A 22,831-nucleotide genomic window follows, 5' to 3' on the forward strand; every position below is an offset into this window, starting at 1 on the left:
TGCAGGAGCGACGCAACACCTTAAATGCAATTTATAAAACTATGCAAGACTACTTTGTGGGGCTCTGAGTGGCTCCATGAATCTGGAGTAAAGCAACAACATGCACATTGCTGCAATTAATTACTTTGCTGGGGAGGCGTTCCATGAGTGTTGCATGGTGTTCTTTCCCACTCAACTCCCATGGTTTTTGATGCACTCTCAGATGTACCAGAACTGATGAATCTGGGAATGCACCAAAAAGATGCACCTTCCCAGAGAGGCATAACCAGGAGAAATATCTCTGTTTCTCCTTATTAATTCCTCTTTCTGTCTTAGCTGCATTCTGCAGCACACATGGAAAGAGTAATTTGACTCTTAGGATTGTTTTTGTGCAAGAAGGTACCTCTTCCTGCACAAAAACATTCACCATGATTCATGTGCTCCAGCCCAAAAGGAAAGGCCGGAATGCCCTGTATTGGCTTGAATAAGGCACATTACTGCCCTTTCCCTGTCATGCACAAACTCATAAATCTATCCCCAAGTATGTAATTTGTGAGGAACTATTTGATTATGAACAATTAAATATACCAAATCTGTGATAATCAAACATCCAATTGTTAATACTGGGATCTCTTTAAGGGACATTGCCTCATGGACTTTTACTATACCAAGCAACCTTAATTTGAGGAATGTATATAGAAATCTCAAAACTTGCCCTGTTGATGCCTCAGTGCATTTTGCATTGGTGAATATATATACAACAAAACAAATGTCTGGTTCCAAGTTTAAATTATTTATTGTTTTTTAAGAAATAAAAAAGAAAATGGTTACATAGGACAAACCATCAGTGATATCTGGGTGCAACCGCTTCTGTCCCTTTCAGATAGAGAAGATACCCACTGAGGTAGGGGACCAGGTGTGAGTCGTCATCTGGTGTAAGATGGTTTAAATCTTTCATTTCCTTTCACAGAAAAAAAAAGCTGGCTGGCTGCAGTCTGGTATCTGGCAATTATGGTCAACGATGGAATCTGCCAGAGTTGTGAAGTCGATCTAAGGACATATTACTAAATTTAAGTCCCTTGTTATTTCTTTATCAAATTTCTTTTTCATAGGACCCTGAAATAACTGTAGCCAAGACTCCTGGCAGTCACAACTGTGCTACTCTGCCTTTGAACCATCTGATGCAACCAAAACAACCCAATTATGAGCTCTTAATAGCAGTTGTCCTCTCAGAGTCTAACACTATCACTAACACACCCACAGGGCTAGTCATTTCAACTTGGATGCAAAATTTCAGAAAACAGAGACTGCAATTCCTGAAATATACTTAAGTAACATACAGAATGTCAATCAAGAGAACCATTAAAAACACATAATATTCTAATTTACCATCCACAAAGCTGAAATATCTAATTAAACTCACAATATCCCAGAAGCATCTTGTCATTGCTCAGCATTTTCTTGGGATTTCCCCCTGGCATGCCACACATGCATAATAGGTGGGGGTATTCCTGGGAACACCCTAATATTCAGTCATGGAAACACAGGGATGCCCCCAAAAGTACCTGGAGGGCCTCAGAGCCACCTTACTTCCCTCACTGACTAGCCATTCCATATTCAAATGTCAAGTTTGCTAAATTACTCTTCTGTGATCAATGTGTGAGAAGCTGCTAGTGAGGTTGGGGTCACCACATATCAACTTCAGACTCCAAGCCATACACACTGTATGATAATAACATTGAGTTTGTAGATAAAGCAAATGACTTAAAGATACTGACAGTGGGAATCACAAACATTCTGATATTAGACTAACAAAATGCAGAAGAAAGCACATTGAAGAATACAAAACACATTTTTATATTGTAGGAATATTGCAGCCACATATATTTTTTTAACTTATGGGAATTGTAACATGAATCTTGCATATAAATTTATACATTGTTGTACATAGTATTTTAAAGAGCTATCAACACGTATTTGAAAAAAATACCCTATAGTTTAAAAAGTCACTTAAAACAATATTTCTGGCTATACATTTCTCCTATCCACCAGATTGTCTCTTGTGTTTAAATTGGGTCTGAGCAGAATTATGTAACACTTGGGAAAGAATATACAGCCAAGCAGTCCAGCACTGGAAGCCAAGATAGCAAAGATCTCCACAGCCACCATGTACCTGCCCTTAGTACTGAGGTAGGCTGGGAGGAAGGACACCCAGACACTGCAGAACACCAGCATGCTGAATGTGATGAGCTTGGCTTCATTGAATCTATCAGGCAGGTCCCGGGCTAGGAAGGCCACGCTAAAGCTCATAAAAGCCAACAGGCCCATGTATCCAATTACACTGTAAAAAGCAGTGGTAGAACCCTGGGCACATAGCAGGATCATCCTGCCGGTTTCAGACTGTGTGTCAGTGTCTGGATAAGGTGGTAAGGTAAGCAGCCAAGTGGCACAAATTACTAGTTGAACCATCGTGCACAAAAGGACCATAGAGGCAGATACCCGGGGTCCTATCCATCTGCTTAAGGTGCTTCCTGGTTTTGTGGCATTAAAGGCAATGACCACAGTGATGGTTTTTGCTAATACACAAGATACAGCAACAGTAAAAATAATCCCAAATGCACCTTGTTGGATCAGACAGGTCCATGAGGTAGGGCGTCCAATGAATAGGAGGGAACAGAGAAAGGCCAACATTAGAGAGACAAGAAGGGTGTAGCTGAGATCTCGGTTATTAGCTTTGACTATTGGTGTGTCCCGGTATCTGAGAAAGATTCCCAGCACTCCAGCTGTGATTATAGAGCAACCAATACATATGGAGACTAAACTCACACCAAGACCATCAGTATATGAAAGATGGACCACATCCTTCTGCGAGCAGCCGTCCCTCCTTATATTGGGCCACTGTTCATCGGAGCATTTTAAGCAGTTTTCCATGTCTAAAAGCAAAAGTATATGTCTCATTTGTAATAGAAATGGTATCATAACATTATTTTACTGTTTGCTCTATAACAAGGGTTTATTATTGAATGATAAATCAATGTATAAAAGTAAATAATTGTAATATCTCCAGAACTCTAAGGTAAAGAAAAGCCTCTGAGCGACCATATAATAAGCCCAAATTAACTTTGCAAATATTAATGGAATAAATAAAAATACATGTGCGACTGAGAGTGTCATGGATTAAGAAAAAGCTGCACAACCTCCAAATCAAGTAACAATTTAAGTTTCCATATAACATGTACAAAAAAATGTATTATTTGAGGTCATGTTCACAAAAGGTTTTTCCTCACTTACTTGTTCAAAATGCTGTTTGTGATTTATAAGTACACATCCATATGATAGGATCAACATTCGTTATGTGCAAATTTGATAGGATGGATTTATATTTGCCATTCAAAAACTCATTAGCAAGGCAGAGAGAGCCAATTGCAGGTAGATGCAGTGAGTAATTATACCCACCTGCATGGGGATGTCTGGGGGTCCATGGCACCCCCTTTCTCCCCTCGAAACGGCAGTTATCGAGAGGGTCAGTGAAAGTGTGCCACCATTTTGTGGCACACTTTCAGTGTTACTCCTAAAGGTATGTTTGTCTCTGCTCCCACTGTAATAATACAGCAGGGGCACAGACGCAAAAAGGGACACTTTTTCTAAATTGTTGCACAGTAAACGGAGGAACGCAGCATTGTCAGCGAGTCATAGCGGCTCACCCGTCTTCAAATAGGCGCACTTTCACCTCTCGGCGCACCTACTCCGCGGGTGCCCCATCGCCTGCATTGAGGAGGGAAACATACCTGTCGTTGTGAGGAGCACCGAGGCGGTAAGGAGGAAGCGGCACCGGGCGTGTGGCTGCAGCGGGGCTGCGAGCGTGCGGGGACTTCAATTCCCAGAAGTCCCTGCTAGACCGACAGAGAGCTTCCGGTCCGCTCTCCCTGCTGGCCCGCCCCCCGCCCTCCTGAGGCTTCAAAACATCAGTTGCAGCCCAAAACGAGTGGGACACTTTTTCTAAATTGTTGCACAGTAAACGGAGGAACGCAGCATTGTCAGCGAGTCATAGCGGCTCACCCGTCTTCAACTAGGCGCACTTTCACCTCTCGGTGCACCCGCTCCGCGGGTGCCCCATCGCCTGCATTGAGGAGGGAAACATACCTGTCGTTGTGAGGAGCACCGAGGCGGTAAGGAGGAAGCGGCACCGGGCGTGTGGCTGCAGCGGGGCTGCGAGCGTGCGGGGACTTCAATTCCCAGAAGTCCCTGCTAGACCGACGGAGAGCTTCCGGTCCGCTCTCCCTGCTGGCCCGCCCCCCGCCCTCCTGAGGCTTCAAAACATCAGTTGCAGCCCAAAACAAGTGGGACACTTTTTCTAAATTGTTGCACAGTAAACGGAGGAACGCAGCATTGTCAGCGAGTCATAGCGGCTCACCCGTCTTCAACTAGGCGCACTTTCACCTCTCGGCGCACCCGCTCCGCGGGTGCCCCATCGCCTGCATTGAGGAGGGAAACATACCTGTCGTTGTGAGGAGCACCGAGGCGGTAAGGAGGAAGCGGCACCGGGCGTGTGGCTGCAGCGGGGCTGCGAGCGTGCGGGGACTTCAATTCCCAGAAGTCCCTGCTAGACCGACGGAGAGCTTCCGGTCCGCTCTCCCTGCTGGCCCGCCCCCCGCCCTCCTGAGGCTTCATAACAACATCCCACTCCCGCAGCGCGGGACGCAGCCCGGGACGCAGCCCGGGACGCAGCCCGGGCTAAGTCTGGGCAAAGACAGGGCCGTTAGAGACCGTTTTAAGACCGGACCGGGCCATTTCTCTTGGTTTTATTTTTTTGAGTTTCTGTAGCTAGCATTCCTGCATTTTTTATATATTTATTGTAATAACCCTTTCACACAATGTCCTCACGCGAAACCAGGAGCAAGGCAACCAAGACCTCCAAAAAAGCTACAGGCACCCTAGATGATTTTATTACCAGGACCAGCCTCTCTATTGATAATGAAATAACTAAACTTCAGCACAAAGTATCAATTGAACTTGAATGTGCTAGGAGGCTTTCAACTGAACTTGCACTCAGAAAAAAATCTTCTCTAGGCAGCATTGCTACCTCCAAAACTCCTGAACGCATTTCTGGCCCAAAACCAATTATAGCCCTGGCCAAGGTGTATTCGACAGTAGAGGAAACAATTCCTCCTAATAATCATGAACCTCCTGGGCCTTCAGCTAGGGCCGAGTCAGAAAGCCCATTACAGTTGATTCTTTTAAAGGAGAGTGTCGAGGACATTCCAAATGGGGCGTCCTGTAAGTCACTAGTAGAGACGGAGCCTATCAAAAGCCAATCATCTACCTGTCGGCTACCAGTTGAGACAGAGTCTATCAAAAGCAAGTCACCCGCCAAGGTACCATCAAAGCACAAAAGAAAGCGCAAACATCTAACCGCTTTCGCTAGAAAAAAAGCAAAAGTAGCACTTAGCCATAACATTAAGGGGGGAACACCAAACATGCCTACTGTAACATCTGAGAACTCTGTACACGATGTAGCGTCAGTAACTGCAGAAAATACTAATAACAGCATAGATGAACAAATCTCTATTGCTATGTCTGATCATTTAGTTAGTGAGGGGCAAAGAGTCTCTTGTGATATGGCAGAACAAGATGGTGGAAGGGAAGAATTTTTAAAATTAGTGTGGGAGACGCTTAAGAGACTACTTAAACCACTAGAAATCAGGCTAACTGGTATTGAGAACCAGCTTCTCGAAGTTGAGAAAAGTGTCATCACCCTCTCAAGCTTAAGCCTCAACTGTACTGAAGTGCCTAGAGCCACCCAGCAAGTTCCAGTCCCCGTCCCGGTTTTAACAACAAATTCACATACTAATCTATTGAATGCGCAGCAAAAAAAGGAGGGGATAGTAAGTAATACAAATGCTAATCAATCAACTAGCACTAAAAACAAATCGAATCCAACTCCCTCAACTTCCACAGCTGTAAATACTACTAGTAAATCCTTACAGAAAAATCAGGTCCACAGTAACACTTCCCAATTGCCAATTCCTCCCTCTTCCCACTCTTCAATCAGAGTGCATTAGCCTCAAACAAACCTCAATCCAATCCGCCTGTTTACCCTTACATTACTTCTGCAAGCATCCAATCCTTGCCTGATAAATCCTTTTCAAATACCACCCATAAGCCGGACCATCAGTTTAGTCACACGTACAATAATTTTAGAGGAGGGTATATAGATCTGCCACCAGACGCTAGTCCATTTGTAGCTGTTCTCACAGGGGTGCCAGAATTGGATAGTCAATATGAAGAAAACTTCCAATCGCTAAAAAATAAAGTGATTTTTTGGCTAAATAAATATAAACCCATTCCTAACCAGATGAAAAGTAAGATCCTTATGGTTAGGAGGGTACCTTGGGTAGGGCCAACGGCCAAAACAATCACGGGTGACTGTATTGTCATATCCTTTGAAGAACCCCAAAGTGCTGAACAAATCTGCAATTGGAAATCGTACGGTGCGAATCCCCCTATCGAAGCCAGACCCCTATCATTCTTCTACCCTCCACCTAGACCTATTCATCATGGCCCCAAGTGGAACCCTGTCAACCAGTACTATGGCAGTGCTCCAAACTTGGCTAGACATGGTGATTATAATATGTGGTCTGGCATTCCCACCTTCAATAGATTTAGTTGCCTAGATGCTGTCGATTGACTTGGCACTATGCCTGACTGTATCTATGAATTATATGACACCTTCTGTAGAATGGGCAAAGGCAATTCCAAACTTAAAAATGTCCTACAATTGCACGATGATGACCAGATCAATAAGGATATGTTGCATAGGACCATCTCATATCCCCAGAAAATGGAATTATCTTATAAAGCTGGAAATGTACGCTATAGTACAGCTGAGGGTGGTCGGGATGGGGGATTAATTACTGCAGTTAGAGAAAAAGCCAGGGTTGCAGAGAAAGATATATCAAATCTGCAGGTAGGCAGCCTACCCAAACAGTGTGTAGCCAATCCTTCCCCTGACACTCAGAGCATTGCTCCTCGCTTACTCATTCTATCATGGAACATCGCAGGTGTCTGCAAGAACCTAAAAGACCCTGAGTGGGCAAACTATATTGACACCTGTGACATTTGTCTACTACAAGAAACTTGGGCTATAGAAGTTCCTCACCGGGTAGGATATAAAACTTATGGTATCAAGGCAGTCCAGTCTGATAGAGGAAGACCATCAGGGGGCCTATTAATTTGGCTAAAAATCACCCTGGTCATGCAGGTTGAATTTGTTGATACAGGCTCTCCGGATATTTTGGCCCTACGGGTGACTCCACCCTGTGGAAACGAATGTTACATCGTCAATGTTTATAACAGACCGATCAGTCACTCCAAGGTGTCACCAACACTTGAAGCCCTGGATCTCCTTTTGAAAAACGTAGTTGGAGATACCCCGGTCATCTTGGGAGGAGACTTAAATTGTAACTTCGAACCTGTCCCGGGCATCTCTGATGTGTTTGAAGATGAGGACAAAGCGTACAACATTCCCCAGCTTGAAACCACCAAATCTGTTAAATATTCTACATTGGCCAGCCAACTATTAAGACTTACTGCAGACTATGGCCTTAGAGCAGGCAATGGCCGTCTCCCATCGGACTTGCAAAAACAACCAACCTTCTCTAAAGCTAAAAGCAATCTAGACTTTGTACTTGTTTCTCTTAGCATCTGGCACTTTTTGATTGATCTGAAAGTAGTAAGCAGGGGGGAAAGTGATCACTATCCTTTGGAACTTTACATCAACATGAACATGGTTAGTGACACCATCTTAACATCAACTGAATCCACCCATGTCAGCATATGTGAGGACGTCCACATAAACAACAACAGACGTGCAGTAAGATGGCCACGTGTTTTGGCGGATGGTAATGCCATAGCGTTGGTGTATTCTCTTTTTGACCAAACGTTTGCACATATAGCTGACCATGCCTTCTTACCTCAACACTTTGAACATTTTGGCGATCTACACAAAGTCTTCTTTTCCGAACTAAAAACGTATCTATCAAAAATGCCGAGAAAGAAGCAGCAAAACACAAGAGTGGCCAACCACGGAAAGTTATGGTATGACCACTCGTGTAGAATTGCTAAAAGAAACTTATTGCTTGCCATTAAAAATAAGACAAAAGAAGAAGTTAAACTTGCAAGGGTGGAATACAAACGTACATTAAAAACATCCAAAAAACTTTGGGAGGAATCAATCTGGGCTGAAATGCTAGCCGCTACAAAAATCAATGATAATGTTGGCTTCTGGAGGCTAGTGGCTAATGGGGGGCATGCTGGGAGAGCTGTGAAAGATGTATTCCTGGATGAGATGACCTGGGTAACTCATTTTACAAATCTCTATAAACAATACGATGGTGACAGCCAAGGGAGCTTAAGGTCCCCCCCCCTTATTGAACCCCTCAACTTCACATTGGAAGAGACAGTAAGGGCGATCAACGAACTTAAAAACACCAAAGCCCCTGGTCCGGATAAAATACCGTGGGATCTTTAGAAACACGAAGTTGACGTCTGGGCCCCCTACGTGAACCGTCTGTTCAATGTCTTATCCTCAAACTGCAACTTTCCAGACAGTTGGCGGGCAGCGGAGGTTGTGCTAATATTTAAAAAGGGGGATAGACTGATACCCTCTAACTACAGACCAATTAGTCTGATGGACACGCTCCAAAAATTATATGCCAAACACCTGCTATTCAGGATCAACGACTGGCTTGAAGTCTCGAACATAATTTCCAAATTCCAAGCTGGTTTCAGGAGTAAGACCAGCACAACAGACCAAATTTTTCGATTTTGCTGTTTGATTTGGAAATATGTGCAACTGAAAAAAGGTCACCTGTATGTAGCCTTCGTTGACCTGAGGGCTGCATTCGATCTTGTTCCACGCAGTCTACTTTGGAAAACCTTACGAGAAATAGGTTTACCGGGATGCCTCCTAGCCCAAATAGTTGAGCTGCATGCTGATAACTTCGCAAACATCAGGTGGGGCCCAAATGGCGAGTTGACACGTAACATTCCCATTGAACGTGGGGTCCACCAGGGATGTGTCCTGGCCCCTACCCTGTTCTCTCTGTTTATTAATGATGTCCCTGAATATTTGAATGCTTGTGTTAATGATTCGCCGCAGCTCAATGGTGTAAGGGTGCCTGCGTTGCTCTTCGCAGACGATACTATACTTATATCTCAAACAAAAAAGGGCCTCCAGGCACTCCTTAATTCCTTCAGCTGCTATTGCCAGACAAAGGGCTTGGAAATTAATGCTAATAAAACAAAATGCATGTCATTAAATCCCAGTATGCCAGATAGAGGGTTTCTGACCTTGAACAGCCAAAAACTAGATACTGTGGATAACTTTTCCTATTTGGGTGTTGTACTCGATTCCAAGCAAAGCTGGAAACCCCAAATCGAGAAAAGTAAGATAACATATGCCCAAAATGTCAAACCAATTTTATGCAAAATGAATACTAGCACAAGCAAAAGTGTAACCCCGGTTTTAGAACTTTTTAAATTCAAAATACAATCTGCTGTGCTATATGGAGCAGAGATATGGGGCCCGTGGGCAAAGAATAGCTTTCAAATTCTGGACAATAAATTCATGCGGGCTTCTGTAAGGGTTCCTAATAGTACACCCCTTTTACCTCTCCAACTTGACCTGAACTTCAGGAGAACAGACCATCTAGTTATCTTAAGGCCATTATTATTCTGGGTTAGGCTTTGGACTACTCCTGAGCTGATAGATTACAGAAATGGCCTGCAAGAATTGATGACTCTTGATTCTTTTAACTCCATCCATTGGCTAGTGCATATTAAAAAATGGCTTACACTCTTGGGCTTATATTCATTATGGGAGACTCCAGACAAAATGCCTACCTTTTCCAAATTAGTAGTTAAGCGAGCCTTCTGGACCCACATGAGTGGAAAATTAGTGGATGGAAGTAGTGTTGGTTCCGCAGTCCAGGCTTTCTTATCATTTAAGGATGAGTTCCGTTTTGAATCATTCCTGGACGAGATTGAGCCACCCATTGCAAAAACCCTTTACTTAAAGTTCAGATACGGGATACTTATGCTGAATTACAATACCGAAAGATGGGCACAAAAAAGACTGGGAGTCTCGAATGTTAAAACTGGGTGTTGCCCTATGTGTTCCAATGTCTGTTCTGAGAATGAGGTTCACATGTTTTTTGTTTGTAGCGCATATATGAATCCTAGAAAGAAATGGCTGAAACCAATGTGTAACCTTCTGGGAACTAGGTCCTGCTCAATAGCCTTTAGGATCATGAAAAGTAATTCAACCCAGTACATTGTATTTAGTATAAGTAAATTTCTATATTCTGCTTACATAATCCGTAAAAAACAAGGACATTGCCTGTGAGTTGGAAAAGTGTATATGTTTACATAACCCTTACATTTTTAATATTTTTACATAATTTTTAAATTTGAAATGAAATATATTGCGTGATTGTTTCTAAAAAATGAATTGTAAAAGCTATTCTTTCTCCGTGCACCATTTTCTTAATTACTGCCATTTTTACTGCTTGATTTTTTATGTATGTATGTGACTTTTATGGCCAAATTGGCCGAAATAAAGTAATAATAAAAAAAATAAAAAAGATTCCCTCATTTGCATGATCCATGCAAATGAGGGCAAGCCCTATTGAAATGCCGATGGTGATACATGTGTGACAGCTCTATCAGTATTACAGAAGGGGACAGACAAACATCTGTGTCCCCTTCTGTGATACTAAGCTTACAGTCCATGGGCGAACCATTTTATAGTTAAGTTAGATATCACATTTAGGGTTGTTATGATCATAGTTCATTATTATCAGGTTTATGGTGTTCAAATGATACTCATATTTTATTGGACCCTTGATTAGCGGTTCAGGCAAGTTTTGACAGTCTACGCAAGTACATTGTTGTAGCAGTTCACTCTTTTATTTGTTTTATGTAGCAGAAATCATGTCCAATATAAGTTCACACTCGTGTCCAACACGTGTTTTGTCTATTGGTATTCACACCAGCAACTTCTTCAGGGCTACAGTTATATTTCATATCGGTACCCTGACATAGGTTTAGAGAACATCGTACTCTTTCCCTTTATTATCTCCCCCTCATTTAATATGAACGAGCCTTATATGGACAGAACTCCAAATAAGGACAGAATGCCTTATAGGCACTGAAGGCCTTATAAGGACTGATCCTTTTTAAGGACTAAACCTTTCACCTAGTTTCATGACGAGGGTGGGTTGCCCGATCAATGTTGCTAAGATGTCATCCTTAGCACATATGAAGAATTTGAGTACACTCTCCCATGCGGGTCATACTTCACCTCTCCTATCTAGGCACAAAGCTTTTATCCCCCAACGTCATCCTCATACTAAACAATAGGTAACACATGTACATAGACTATATAAATACAGCACCTCTTGCTATCAGTAAGTAGGAGGGAACCAAGACTTCAAGGCTGACACACTGACCAGACACGCTGCGGCTCCAGCATGCCATCGCTCCAGCTGACAGTGGTCTAACCATCCCTTGCGGAGTGTCCAACTCAAGTCTAGGACCAAGTCCGACACTCTCACTGTTCAAGTTTGGGGGTTTGACTAAATCCTAGTGGGATTCTTAGCTCTTGGATTCTAGACTAGTACATTATAAGACTCTTAGGCATATTAGCTCTTAAGCACCTACTCACATGCTAGGTAAACTCAGGTACATTTAGACTGGCATCGTAGGAGTCTGTACTTTATTTTAAAAATGCATTTTATATTCATGTATAGGTTCATGACTATTGAAAATGGTATAGCTGTACTATTCCTTTTTTTCACTGTACTGCTGATACTATATCTCTGATACTGTATTACAATGGTACCAGCACATATATTTTATATCAGAAAAACAATGGTACATTAATTATTTTTATAAACACGCTCAACTGTTTCTTATGTGTCTCTGAGAGCTAAACAAGAAATCACAAGTGACTGGGTGAAAAGTAGTATATTGTTTCCACGTGTCTGAGGTTATTATGTTCTGAAAGTTGCACAAACTAATCTCTCTGATAATAGGAGATTCTAGTAGCACTGTGAGCTAGCTAATGCGAAAACAAGGCTGACATATTCGGTGGGGGTGTACAAACTCATTTTGCCACCCAGCCCACAGTATATGTTATCGGTAAACAGCGTAGATCCTGCATAAAAGGCTACTATTGGAACTACACTACTACAAGAGGAAGACAATATTCTCACAATTGTCACTTATTTGCAGTTCCTAAATTTGCTAATCCATAACCACTGTGAGTGTTTGTTGCACTTCACTTGATATCACCAGTGCAAGTGATATTGTTCACCACGCTATCCAATACTTTGTGGGATAGTGCTCATATGAAAAGACCAGTAGAGCTCCCTCAGTGAATGTACATACAGGATATTCAAAGTGGAAAAGAAAAAGAAAATCAGTCTTGACATAAGTAGATAGCATAATTATATTATCAGTGTCTCTCATACCCAGGTGCCTATTCGACCACAAACGGTGATACTGATATCTCCAGTCTCCTATTTAGTAACTTCATAGTAACTTTCCCTAAATGTATAATTTCAAGTAAGTAGTCAATTCAGAACAAATGTAATTTGAGACACTTCTCAGACCCCAACTCTGTAACTGGGTTCCCAGCCAAAGCATTTAATTAAACCATCTGTTCCTGTTTTCTAAACGACTCTTGTATTTTGTTTTTTCAAGGTGAATGCTCATTTGAGCAACAGTTTTTCATGGTCTATGGGCTTAAGAGAATGAAAAAACAACTTCATATCAATTAAGACATTTGCTCCTTTGCCCAGCGGCAACACAGAGTCGCTTTTCACTTTCAAGAAGCCATTGAGAAATAATTGGAAACATGTTCAAAGTATGACATCCTTGAACACTGCCCCAGGCCTGCTCCATTGGTCTCACCTATAGTGGAGGTGCCAAAAAAGGACAGTGGAGATGCGGTCCACATCTGTGTCGATATACACTAGGCTAACAAAGCAATCTGGAGAGAAAGACATCCTAGTCAACACATAGTGGACAGGATCACTCAGTTAAATGCAGCCAAAGAGCTGGAAGAGCACTGTAAGTACAATACTACTTTTTGACTCATGTTGGTTTGTTCAGATACAAAAGGTTTAGTTTTGGAGTGTCATCAGCTTCAGAAAACATTCAAGATATTATACAATGAATAATTCAACTGTTACACATGTTTTAAATACAGTGATGACATATTGATATTTAGGACAACATAAAAGGAGCATGACAATGCTCTTACACAAGTGTGGCAGCTACTTACAAATGCAGGTTTTAAAATATGAGTTTCACAAAACCAAACTTAAGTTATATGAACGCATGGGGGAATGTCTCCTGACCCAGACAAATTGCAAGCGCTGTCATCTACTTGTCTCCCTTGAGATGTCACTTTGCTTCGATTCTTTTTTCAGGCATGACCCGTTATTGCTCAAGGCTCATTGGTGACTTTGCCACAGTGAGTGCTCTGGTGACAGACTTCACAAAACAAGATGTCTTCTTCCAGTGGTCATTTGAAAGTGACCAAAGTTTCAAAGACTAAAACATGAGATTGAGAATGCAACTGAAATAACCTCATTTGACCCAAAGCTAAATACTGAGATCACAGAAGATACGAACCCAGTGTGACTCTGGGAAATCCTTGCCCAACATAATGGTCATCCCAATGTCCATAGACTCACAGAGGCCTATGTCAGTTGAAGGCTGACTGACACAGGACAAGCCTATTCTCAACCGGAGAAGGAGAGTCTGGCTATAGTGTTGGCCTGCAAATATTTTCATTTGTTTCTATTTGGAAAACAATTCACTATCATTACAGACCACCAAGCACTGCTCACTATTTTTAGAAAGCCGAAAAGTTCGACATCCAAAGTATCTGAGGAGTACATCAATTTAATTGTGAAGTCCAGCAGGCCAGCAGCGCTATCTATGAAACAGATTATTGATGCTACCAATGCTGATGAGATCATGCGTATACTTAAGGACATCATTTTGACTCAATCATGGAAGAAAAGTACTTGCCTCTTTGTTGATGAACTCTCTGTTACCAGGGAAGGTGTTGTATTGAGATGTAATACTTGAGAGTCTAAGGCAGCAAGTTATTGAGCTAGCTTATGAAGGACATTGTGGCATTGTAGCCACCAAGAAAGCTTTGAGAGATCGAGTGTGGTTCACAGGTCTCGATGAGCGAGTTGAGAGGTGATTAAAGAGTGCCATCTTTGCAAATGCCTTTACCCCTAAGTAAAGCAGAATCCATTGACATTGCTTGACCTTCCTGCTTATGCCTGGGAAGGAGTTGCAGTTGCTTTCTTAGGACCCCTAGGGAATAGACATCATCTGCAATGGAGGCGTTATCATCAATAACTCATATCAAGGCCATTGAGTGGCTGAATTACATTATTGCAGCATGGGGTGTCCCTGTCATTTTTAAATCTGAAAATGGTCCACTGTTTAATAGCATTCAACGAGTGTCTGGTCAAACTCAGTGGCAAGCATCAAAAGAGTACACTTCTGTGGCTTCATGCCAATGGTGTTGTGGAATGATTCATGATTACCCTCAAAAGGTTAATTCAATGAGTATCAATGGAGAGAATGAAGCCCAATCAGGCCCTGTGTCAAGCAGTCCTTGCTTGTCGCTCAACTCCTGTCTACACAACTGGTGAGAATCCTGCCATCTTGCTCATTGTAAGAGCCATTAGAACCAAACTACCAAAGTGGACAGCAGACCGATCACAGAACGGTAATGAGGTTTGTGTCACGGGCACTGCTCAAAAGCGTAAATTGAAGATCTATGCCGATCGGTGCTAACAAGCTCAGAAAACTGTCTGCGATGAATGTGACTCGATCCTTGTCAAGCAGAAGCAAAAGCAGAAAGCAGATATCCCTTTTGCTGTTGATCCTCTGATGGTTGTGATGTGTAAAATACACATGGTGATGGAACATCGTCCCAGAAAGTCCATCACCCAGGGCTCAACACACTTTAAGCACCTTCCTTGGTTTTTATCAGGTCCTGCAATTGTGGATGAGGAGACCCGATCTAATGATCAATATCAAGAGTCAGAACCTGAACCATCGGTGCCACATTGGAGTGAATCTCAACTACCTCATACCACTCATTCTGGCTAATTAGTGCAAGTGCTGGGACAACGTATTGAAGAACACTAATGTGACTGTTGTTTCTTCTTTTTATTTAGCAAAAGGGGAAAGGTAGTGTTTTTAGACTATGTACACTAGGACCCTGCAGCTCTGGACAGATTCCACAGATGAATTACGTAACTTGCTGGGAGTTATTAAGGTGTGGTTAGTAATGGTTATGACGTTATAAGAGTGCAGTGTATGATTGTATGCTGAGGAATAAAGACATCGGTTACAGAACTACGTGTGGTACATATTCATTTGCAAGCTTCTGGGCGGAGGAGGATGCTACATCTACATGCTTTTGATGGTTTCAAAATTTCCTTTCTCCTAATGCAATGAATTACGTTACCTATAGTTAGCCGTGTGTGGCTATATTACACAAGCCGAGGTTTGTGTTTGCGGTCCATTAGACCATGTAAAAAGCAGAAGGACCTGTTTGATTAAAGTACCTCCATATTGGATTTCGCAATCAGGGCCAGACTGTCTATTTTGTATGTATGCTAGGCCCAGAACTGAAACCGAACACTACATTTTGTTATATTTTCTGTACTTGGCCAAGGTTGCAGCCTGACTTGCTAAGAAGGCACATTCCAATGTGCACACTTCATTTTGCCCCCACGTTAAGAGATGCTGAAACCCAGCACTGTCTCCTTGTATCTTTGATAACATGTTCCCATCTGGCATGTGTTAGCTCGTCTCTTTCTGTGCTCTATTGTTCATGTTCAGCCCAAGCCAGTAACTTTCCATGGTGGGCGTGGTTAGAGAGAGCTGGGAAGTCCTTTTTACATACCGTAACCTGTTGGGAAGTCAGTCCCCCTCAGCGTCCTTCTTAGAGTGCAGGTCTGACTGGGACTCTCTCTACAGAGATTTACTAATAAAGCTGGTTTGAATTCTCTACTGTCTGACTGACTCTTCACTTGGGAAGGCATAGAAGGGGCTATGGTGAGAACCTGTGTGGCCCTTGAATTGTTACGTCCTTCACTTTCAAACAGCACCCACCTCAAGTGCATCCTGCTCAACACCCGCTCCGTCCACAGACACGCCATCGAACTCTGGAACCTCCTAGACGCCACAGCCCCTGATGTCGCCTTCCTCACGGAGACCTGGATGAACGCCTCTTCAGCTCCCGACATCGCCATCGCTATCCCAGAGGGCTACAAGATCGTCCGGAGGGACCGCAACGCCAACCAGATGGGAGGAGGCATCGCCATCATCCACAGGAACACCATCCGTCTCACGACCAGCACCGACAACACCCTGAACACCGCCGAACACCTGCATTTCCAGATCCACACCAGCCCGAACACCACCCTCAGAGGCATCCTGATCTACCGACCCCTGGGACCACGCACACAATTCAGCGAGGACATCGCCGACTTCGTCAGCCCGCATGCCCTCCCCTCCGCTGACTACATCCTCCTAGGCGACCTCAACTTCCACCTGGAGAACAACAACGACCGCAACACCAGCACCCTGCTCGACAACCTCGCCAATCTTGGACTCAAGCAACTGGTGTCCACCCCCACCCACCTCGCCGGACACACACTGGACGCAGTCTTCTCCTCCAGCCCAGACATCGACTTCAGCCACGCCACAGAGCTTCAATGGACGGACCACAGCTGCGTCCACTTCACCTTCAAGAGAACGACGACCCACCGCCACCAGCAACAGGCCGCCCGCAGAAGCTGGAACAAGATCACAGCAGACCAGCTCGCCACCTCCCTGAGCCAGCACCCTCCTGCCAGCTCAGCGAACCCCAGCCAGGCCGCCGACAACCTCACGAAGTGGATCAGCAACTGCGCGGACGAGCTCGCCCCGCTGAGGACCCCGCCCAGCAGACCCGGCAGCAAGAAAGCCCCGTGGTTCACCGACGAACTCAAGAGCTCCAAGAAGAACTGCCGAGCCCTCGAGAAAGTCTGGAGAAGGGAACCTACACCGGACAACAGGACCTCCCTCAAGCTTGCCACCCGGAAACACCACCAGCTGATCCGCGCCGCCAAGAAAACAGCATTCAAGGACCGGTTGGACAACAACGCACACAACTGCAAGGAGCTCTTCAACATCGTGAAAGAGCTCTCCAACCCCAGCGCAGGGAACAACGACATCACCCCATCGCAAGACCTCTGCAACTCCCTCGCTTCACACTTCCACAACAAGATCGCGGACATACACAACAGCTTCAACAACCAACCAACGCACACCATGACCGAACAACCACCCCCCACCACCACCCTCCACGCCTGGACCCCGATCAGCATCGAAGACACCATACGCACAATGAACTCCATCCACTCCGGATCACCGACCGACCCCTGCCCTCACCACGTCTTCAACAAGGCCGACGCTGTCATCGCACCCCACCTGCGGGACATCATCAACACCTCCTTCGACACCGCCACCTTCCCTGAGAGCTGGAAACACGCCGAACTCAGCGCTCTCCTCAAGAAACCAACAGCGGACCCCACCGAACTCAAGAACTACCGCCCCATCTCGCTCCTCCCGTTTCCAGCCAAAGTCATCGAGAAGACCGTCAACAAGCAGATGGCCGCCTTCCTCGAGACGAACGGATCCCTCGACCCCTCACAGTCAGGCTTCCGAGCCAATCACAGCACCGAGACCGCCCTCATCGCCGCCACCGATGACATCCGAGCCCCGATGGACAATGGAGAAACAGCGGCCCTCATCCTCCTAGACCTCTCCGCGGCATTCGACACTGTCTGCCACCGCACCCTAGTACAGCGCCTCAGCAACGTCGGAATCCAGGACAAGGCGCTGGAATGGATCATCTCCTTCCTCGACGGAAGAACACAGAGAGTCCGCCTACCACCGTACAAGTCAGAGGCCTCCGAAGTCATCTGAGGCGTCCCTCAAGGGTCATCTCTGAGCCCCACCCTCTTCAACGTCTACATGAGCCCCCTCGCGGCCATCGTACGCAAACACAACCTCAGCATAATCTCCTACGCCGACGACACCCAGCTGATCCTCTCCCTGACCAACGACCCCGCCTCCGCCAGAGCCAACCTGCACGATGGGATGAAAGAGGTAGCCGAGTGGATGACGACCAGCCGCCTGAAACTGAACTCTGACAAGACGGAGGTCCTCATCCTGGGCTCTTCACCCTCCGCCTGGGATGACTCCTGGTGGCCTCCCGCCCTGGGCACCGCACCCAAACCGACAGACCATGCACGCAACCTGGGCTTCATCCTGGACTCCTCCCTCTCCATGACCAGGCAAGTCAACAACGTCTCCTCGGCGTGCTTCAACATCCTACGCATGCTACGAAAGATCTTCTGGTGGATCCCCTCCGAGACCAGGAAGACCGTCACCCAGGCCCTCGTCACCAGCCGACTGGACTACGGCAACGCCCTCTACGCCGGTACCACTGCCAAGCTCCAGAAGAGACTCCAGCGGATCCAGAACGCCTCAGCCAGACTCATCCTCGACATCCCACGAACCAGCCACATCACCGGACATCTGACAGACCTCCACTGGCTCCCCGTCAACAAAAGAATCACCTTCCGCCTCCTCACCCACGCACACAAAGCCCTACACGACCAGGGCCCGAGCTACCTCAACAGCCGAATCAACTTCCACGCTCCCAAACGCCACCTCCGATCAGCCAACCACGCCCTCGCCGCCGTCCCCCGCATCCGAAGAGCGACTACGGGAGGAAGGTCATTCTCCTACCTGGCCGCCAAGACCTGGAACTCCCTCCCGACCGACCTGCGCCTGACCCAAGACCACCTCTCCTTCAGGAAGAAGCTGAAGACCTGGCTGTTCGAGCAGTAGCGGCAACCCCCCCCCCCCAGCGCCTTGAGACCCTAGGGGTAGGTAGCGCGCTATATAAGTGTCACTGATTGATTGATTGATTGTTTTGATGTGTGAGTACATTGCTTTTACGTATTCTTTAGAATAGTTAGGAGAGAAGCCTTCTGTGCTGGTTTGATACCCATTAGTCCCTTCCCTGATGATATTATTGATTTGTTCATGAGTCAATGGGTTCATTATTTTTCCTCTTCCAAGCAGGGCATGGTCAGTACATTACAGTACAGTAAGGTAGTGAGTAATATGTGTCAGTAAACATTTACTTTGGGAGATGTATAGTTCTAAATAATACTGGCTAAAGTGCTTAGCTATCAGGGAAAAGTTGTACAGAGGTATCTCCTGGGAGGATTATACACAAGTTACTATATCTTCAGTCTGCCTAGGGCACATTGATTGCGCTAGAGTTCACCAGGACCCTTAGTCTCTTCATATGTTCTGGCTCTAGTATATGTGGCTGTATAATTAATCTATTTGTCTGCAAATTCATGTATTCAGTATTTTTCATCTGCTAATGGAATCACTCAACGAGGCCAATTTCCATCTAAGATAGACTAGGATCATACTACACCAGTGTGTTCAGCAATACTAACACCTTGAATGTATACCTGAATGCCTCCCACACAGTTCCATAATTTTCAGCAGTGACCATATTATGATCATAGTCTTAAATGATAGCAATAGCTATTTTGGATAGAAATACTGTGTCCAACAAGGACTCAAAAGGAAGTGTCCATTAGAAGCAGGATGGGTGTCCAGAATGCTGAATTATACTAGCACAGGGGAAAGGTCAGATTGTGTGTAACCCAGGTTCATTGCACCTTTAAACATCAGGATGTAGTCAATGCGAGATTGCACTGCAAGCACAATATAATAGAACATACATTTTTTCACTGTAGATTTTCTCTGCCTCTATATGGCCATACGTCTAATAGTTGATTTTGGTTGAGTATTTGATTTAGTTTACAACGTGTTGCGTATAGTTTTCTACGAGAGTTAGAGTGCAAGATACATTTGAGACCCCTTCCCCCCAAACAAATTGTACTAACCCTTTGAAGGTAGCCAAATATTTGTGGGGGGTGAATGGCCCTTAAGTGGAAATAAGGTCCGTTCTCTCCACCTCAGTCTCATATATTGCGACCACATATATGCTGTAGTGTTTCCCTTTCGACTCAGAGTAGCATGACTCTGGCATGAGAGATGAACAAGGAGATGACTTTTGTGCCTCTAAACATAGGCTCTTGACTGGGAGTGAGTGGTTGAAATGTTTCAGTACTCCATCCAGCATAATGTCGTGTTTGCTGGGTTTGCCTTTAGTGGACAAGGGTATGCCCAGACATGGGTCTCTTGCTCACTGTGCCACTGGATTCAAGCTAGCCTGGCTGATGAAGGGTGATAATCTGAAACCGGTCAAAGGATGCTTATTACAGTCCAGGGAGGACCTGGTCTGGCAGTTCGGTGTGGACTGTTCCCATGAGGAGCAAAGTCAAGACTAATTGGCATATGTCTTGGTCCAAACTGGAGTGACATAGTAAGCAAATGGATTAAACTGACTGGGGGTGATCGGCTAAACAGTTTCAGAACTCCATCCATCATTTCTTGTGTCTCCTCTAAATGTATGCTAGCAGGCTGTTTGAAAGGTGTATTGCCTGTATAAATGGCACCATTTTTTTTTAAATAGGCTAAAACACTGCATTCCTTCCTGATTTTCCAAGCCACTGGTGTTTAGTTTAGATTTACCGGCCTCATCATTAGACAATAAATTAGCACAATTGCCCACTCTGGTATTTTCCTAAATAGTTCAGCCCTTACTATCACAAGACCATTTATCTCTCTTCCTCAGATCCTGCCAAGCCCCTCAAACACTGTAAACCCAAATAACAGTGAAACACAATTCTTGTTCATCGACTCTATCAAAATCAAAACATTGATATATAGAGTGTGTAGCTGTGCATGCAAAGTGCAGAGCATGTCATGGTTGAAACCCATGCAAAGGGCAGTGGTGGCCACATCAAATAGGGAGCAGTACTCTCAAAACATATTTAATTGATGCACAAATTACATAACCCAACCATCATATTATCTGCTTTCAATAGGCATTTGCAGAGCAGATCTTATGTCAAAAAAACTTCACAAACTTCACGGGTGCTGAGTAGCTAGAATAAGCCTAATTCTGCACTTAAGCAACATATGAACTCAAGTCCATATTTATGAGCCCAGTTGCATCACCCTTGCGCCATACAACATGGTGCATGTGCGACACAACTCAAAAATTTGATTTACGAAACCTCGGAAGGCCACTTTGTGCATTCTTGAGAAGCTTCTTGAATCTGCAATTTGCCCTGCGTTGTGTTACTCTGCCCTGGGAAGGCATTCCATGGGTGTTGTGTAGTTGTTCGCATGCAACTTCCATGTTTTTTGATGCATTCCCAAATTTACTAAAAATTGTATACCTGGGAATGCGCATTAAAGATACGCCTTCTTAGGGGAGGCGTAAGAGAAAAATATACATTCTGCAGACATAGATAGTGGAAAATGACTCTCAGGATTGTGTTTGTGCAGGAAGATTCCCCTTCCTGCACAAAAATAATCCTGGATGCAAGACAAACACCCTTGCACCTGGTGTAAGGGTGCCTGAGTTGGTGCTAGACAATCCTAACAGAGTCAATGCAGGGATAAAGGCAGACATGCACCATTTTCTTTTAAATACCGCTCATTACCGCAAATTCACAGTCATGCAGTGCTGCAAGGTGGTGTGGTGTGCTACGTGACTTTCCCATAAATATTACCCCCAGTGTCTATTTGCTAAGGCTACTTTGCTAAGATTCAATGCTGTTCTTGTGTACAATAAAAACAGGGGGCCATCTGTTGTCTATTTAGGACAGAACAAGTTATAACATTATATTGAGAACCATTGAGTTCTAGGAGCATTATTCATTATTCTCTAGCACAGAGGGCTCACACAAGCACTTCACGAGCTGGGCAGATAACATGAGTATGTGTTTGTGTGGCATGTCTTATTAAAAAAGATTTCCTGTATACAATGCACTAGTTCCTGTTAATGTCCTACAAATACTATCAGGTGTAAAGTCTTCACTCACCAGAGGAGTTTGAAAACTCTCCCTCTGCACATGGCACACAGTCAAAGCAGCAGGTGGGCTTTCCTTCTTTGGGAGCCTTCCGGGACCCAGGGAGGCAGCTCTCACTACAGACAGAGGAGGGCATCTGTGGAACAAGAAATGATGAGGAGAGATCAGTTTTAAGGAGTGAGAATAGAACTGTAAAAGCTGACACTATTCAGAAGAGACACAAATGGTAGTTCAAGGCTCTCTTTGGGGTGCCTTTGCCCCTCCTATGGGGTGTGAATGCAAGGCTTAGCTCCATTAGAGGTGCTTGGGGTACAAAGATCAATCATCAGAATGCAAACAAGGCAAAATACGAACAACCCCAGACAGTAGATGGGATACATTGCAATCCAAATAAAAGACAAACATTTCTCAAATACAATATAAGGTTGAAGTAATAGCTATAAACATGCATTAACTAGTTATCACTTTAAGGCCTGAAATGAATCCACTCCTTGGGGGAAAAGGTAACAAAGAATAGGATGTTCGAATAGATGTTTGAAATCATCTTAGCCACTAGCAATCACAGTGAGCCAGATTCCAGTCCTTCTTTTCACACCCTGATACTGCTCTAGACAGAGACCAGACATATGCAAATCAGGCAGGACTGACTCTGAGAGGAGACATCCAGCCCAAACTGCCAGGCCTCCTCCAGACAGGAGCAAGAGGGACCCAGATCAGGTTGG

General features: G+C 44.6%; 1 protein-coding gene across 1 annotated transcript in view; it reads right to left on the reverse strand.

The window, feature by feature from the left end:
* Window positions 1-2,007: 2,007 nt before the first annotated feature.
* Window positions 2,008-22,831, reverse strand: part of LOC147725939 (vomeronasal type-2 receptor 26-like) — a 44,675-nt gene continuing 23,851 nt past the window's right edge. The window contains exons 4-5 of the mRNA XM_086963396.1: window positions 22,122-22,245; window positions 2,008-2,912 (exon numbers count right to left, since the gene is read on the reverse strand). Coding sequence (XP_086819522.1) covers window positions 2,008-2,912; window positions 22,122-22,245 — 1,029 coding nt within the window. The remainder of the gene's footprint in view (window positions 2,913-22,121; window positions 22,246-22,831) is intronic.

This window comes from Lissotriton vulgaris, chromosome 3_1 (genome assembly GCF_964263255.1).
Source record: "Lissotriton vulgaris chromosome 3_1, aLisVul1.2, whole genome shotgun sequence".
Taxonomy (NCBI): domain Eukaryota; kingdom Metazoa; phylum Chordata; class Amphibia; order Caudata; family Salamandridae; genus Lissotriton; species Lissotriton vulgaris.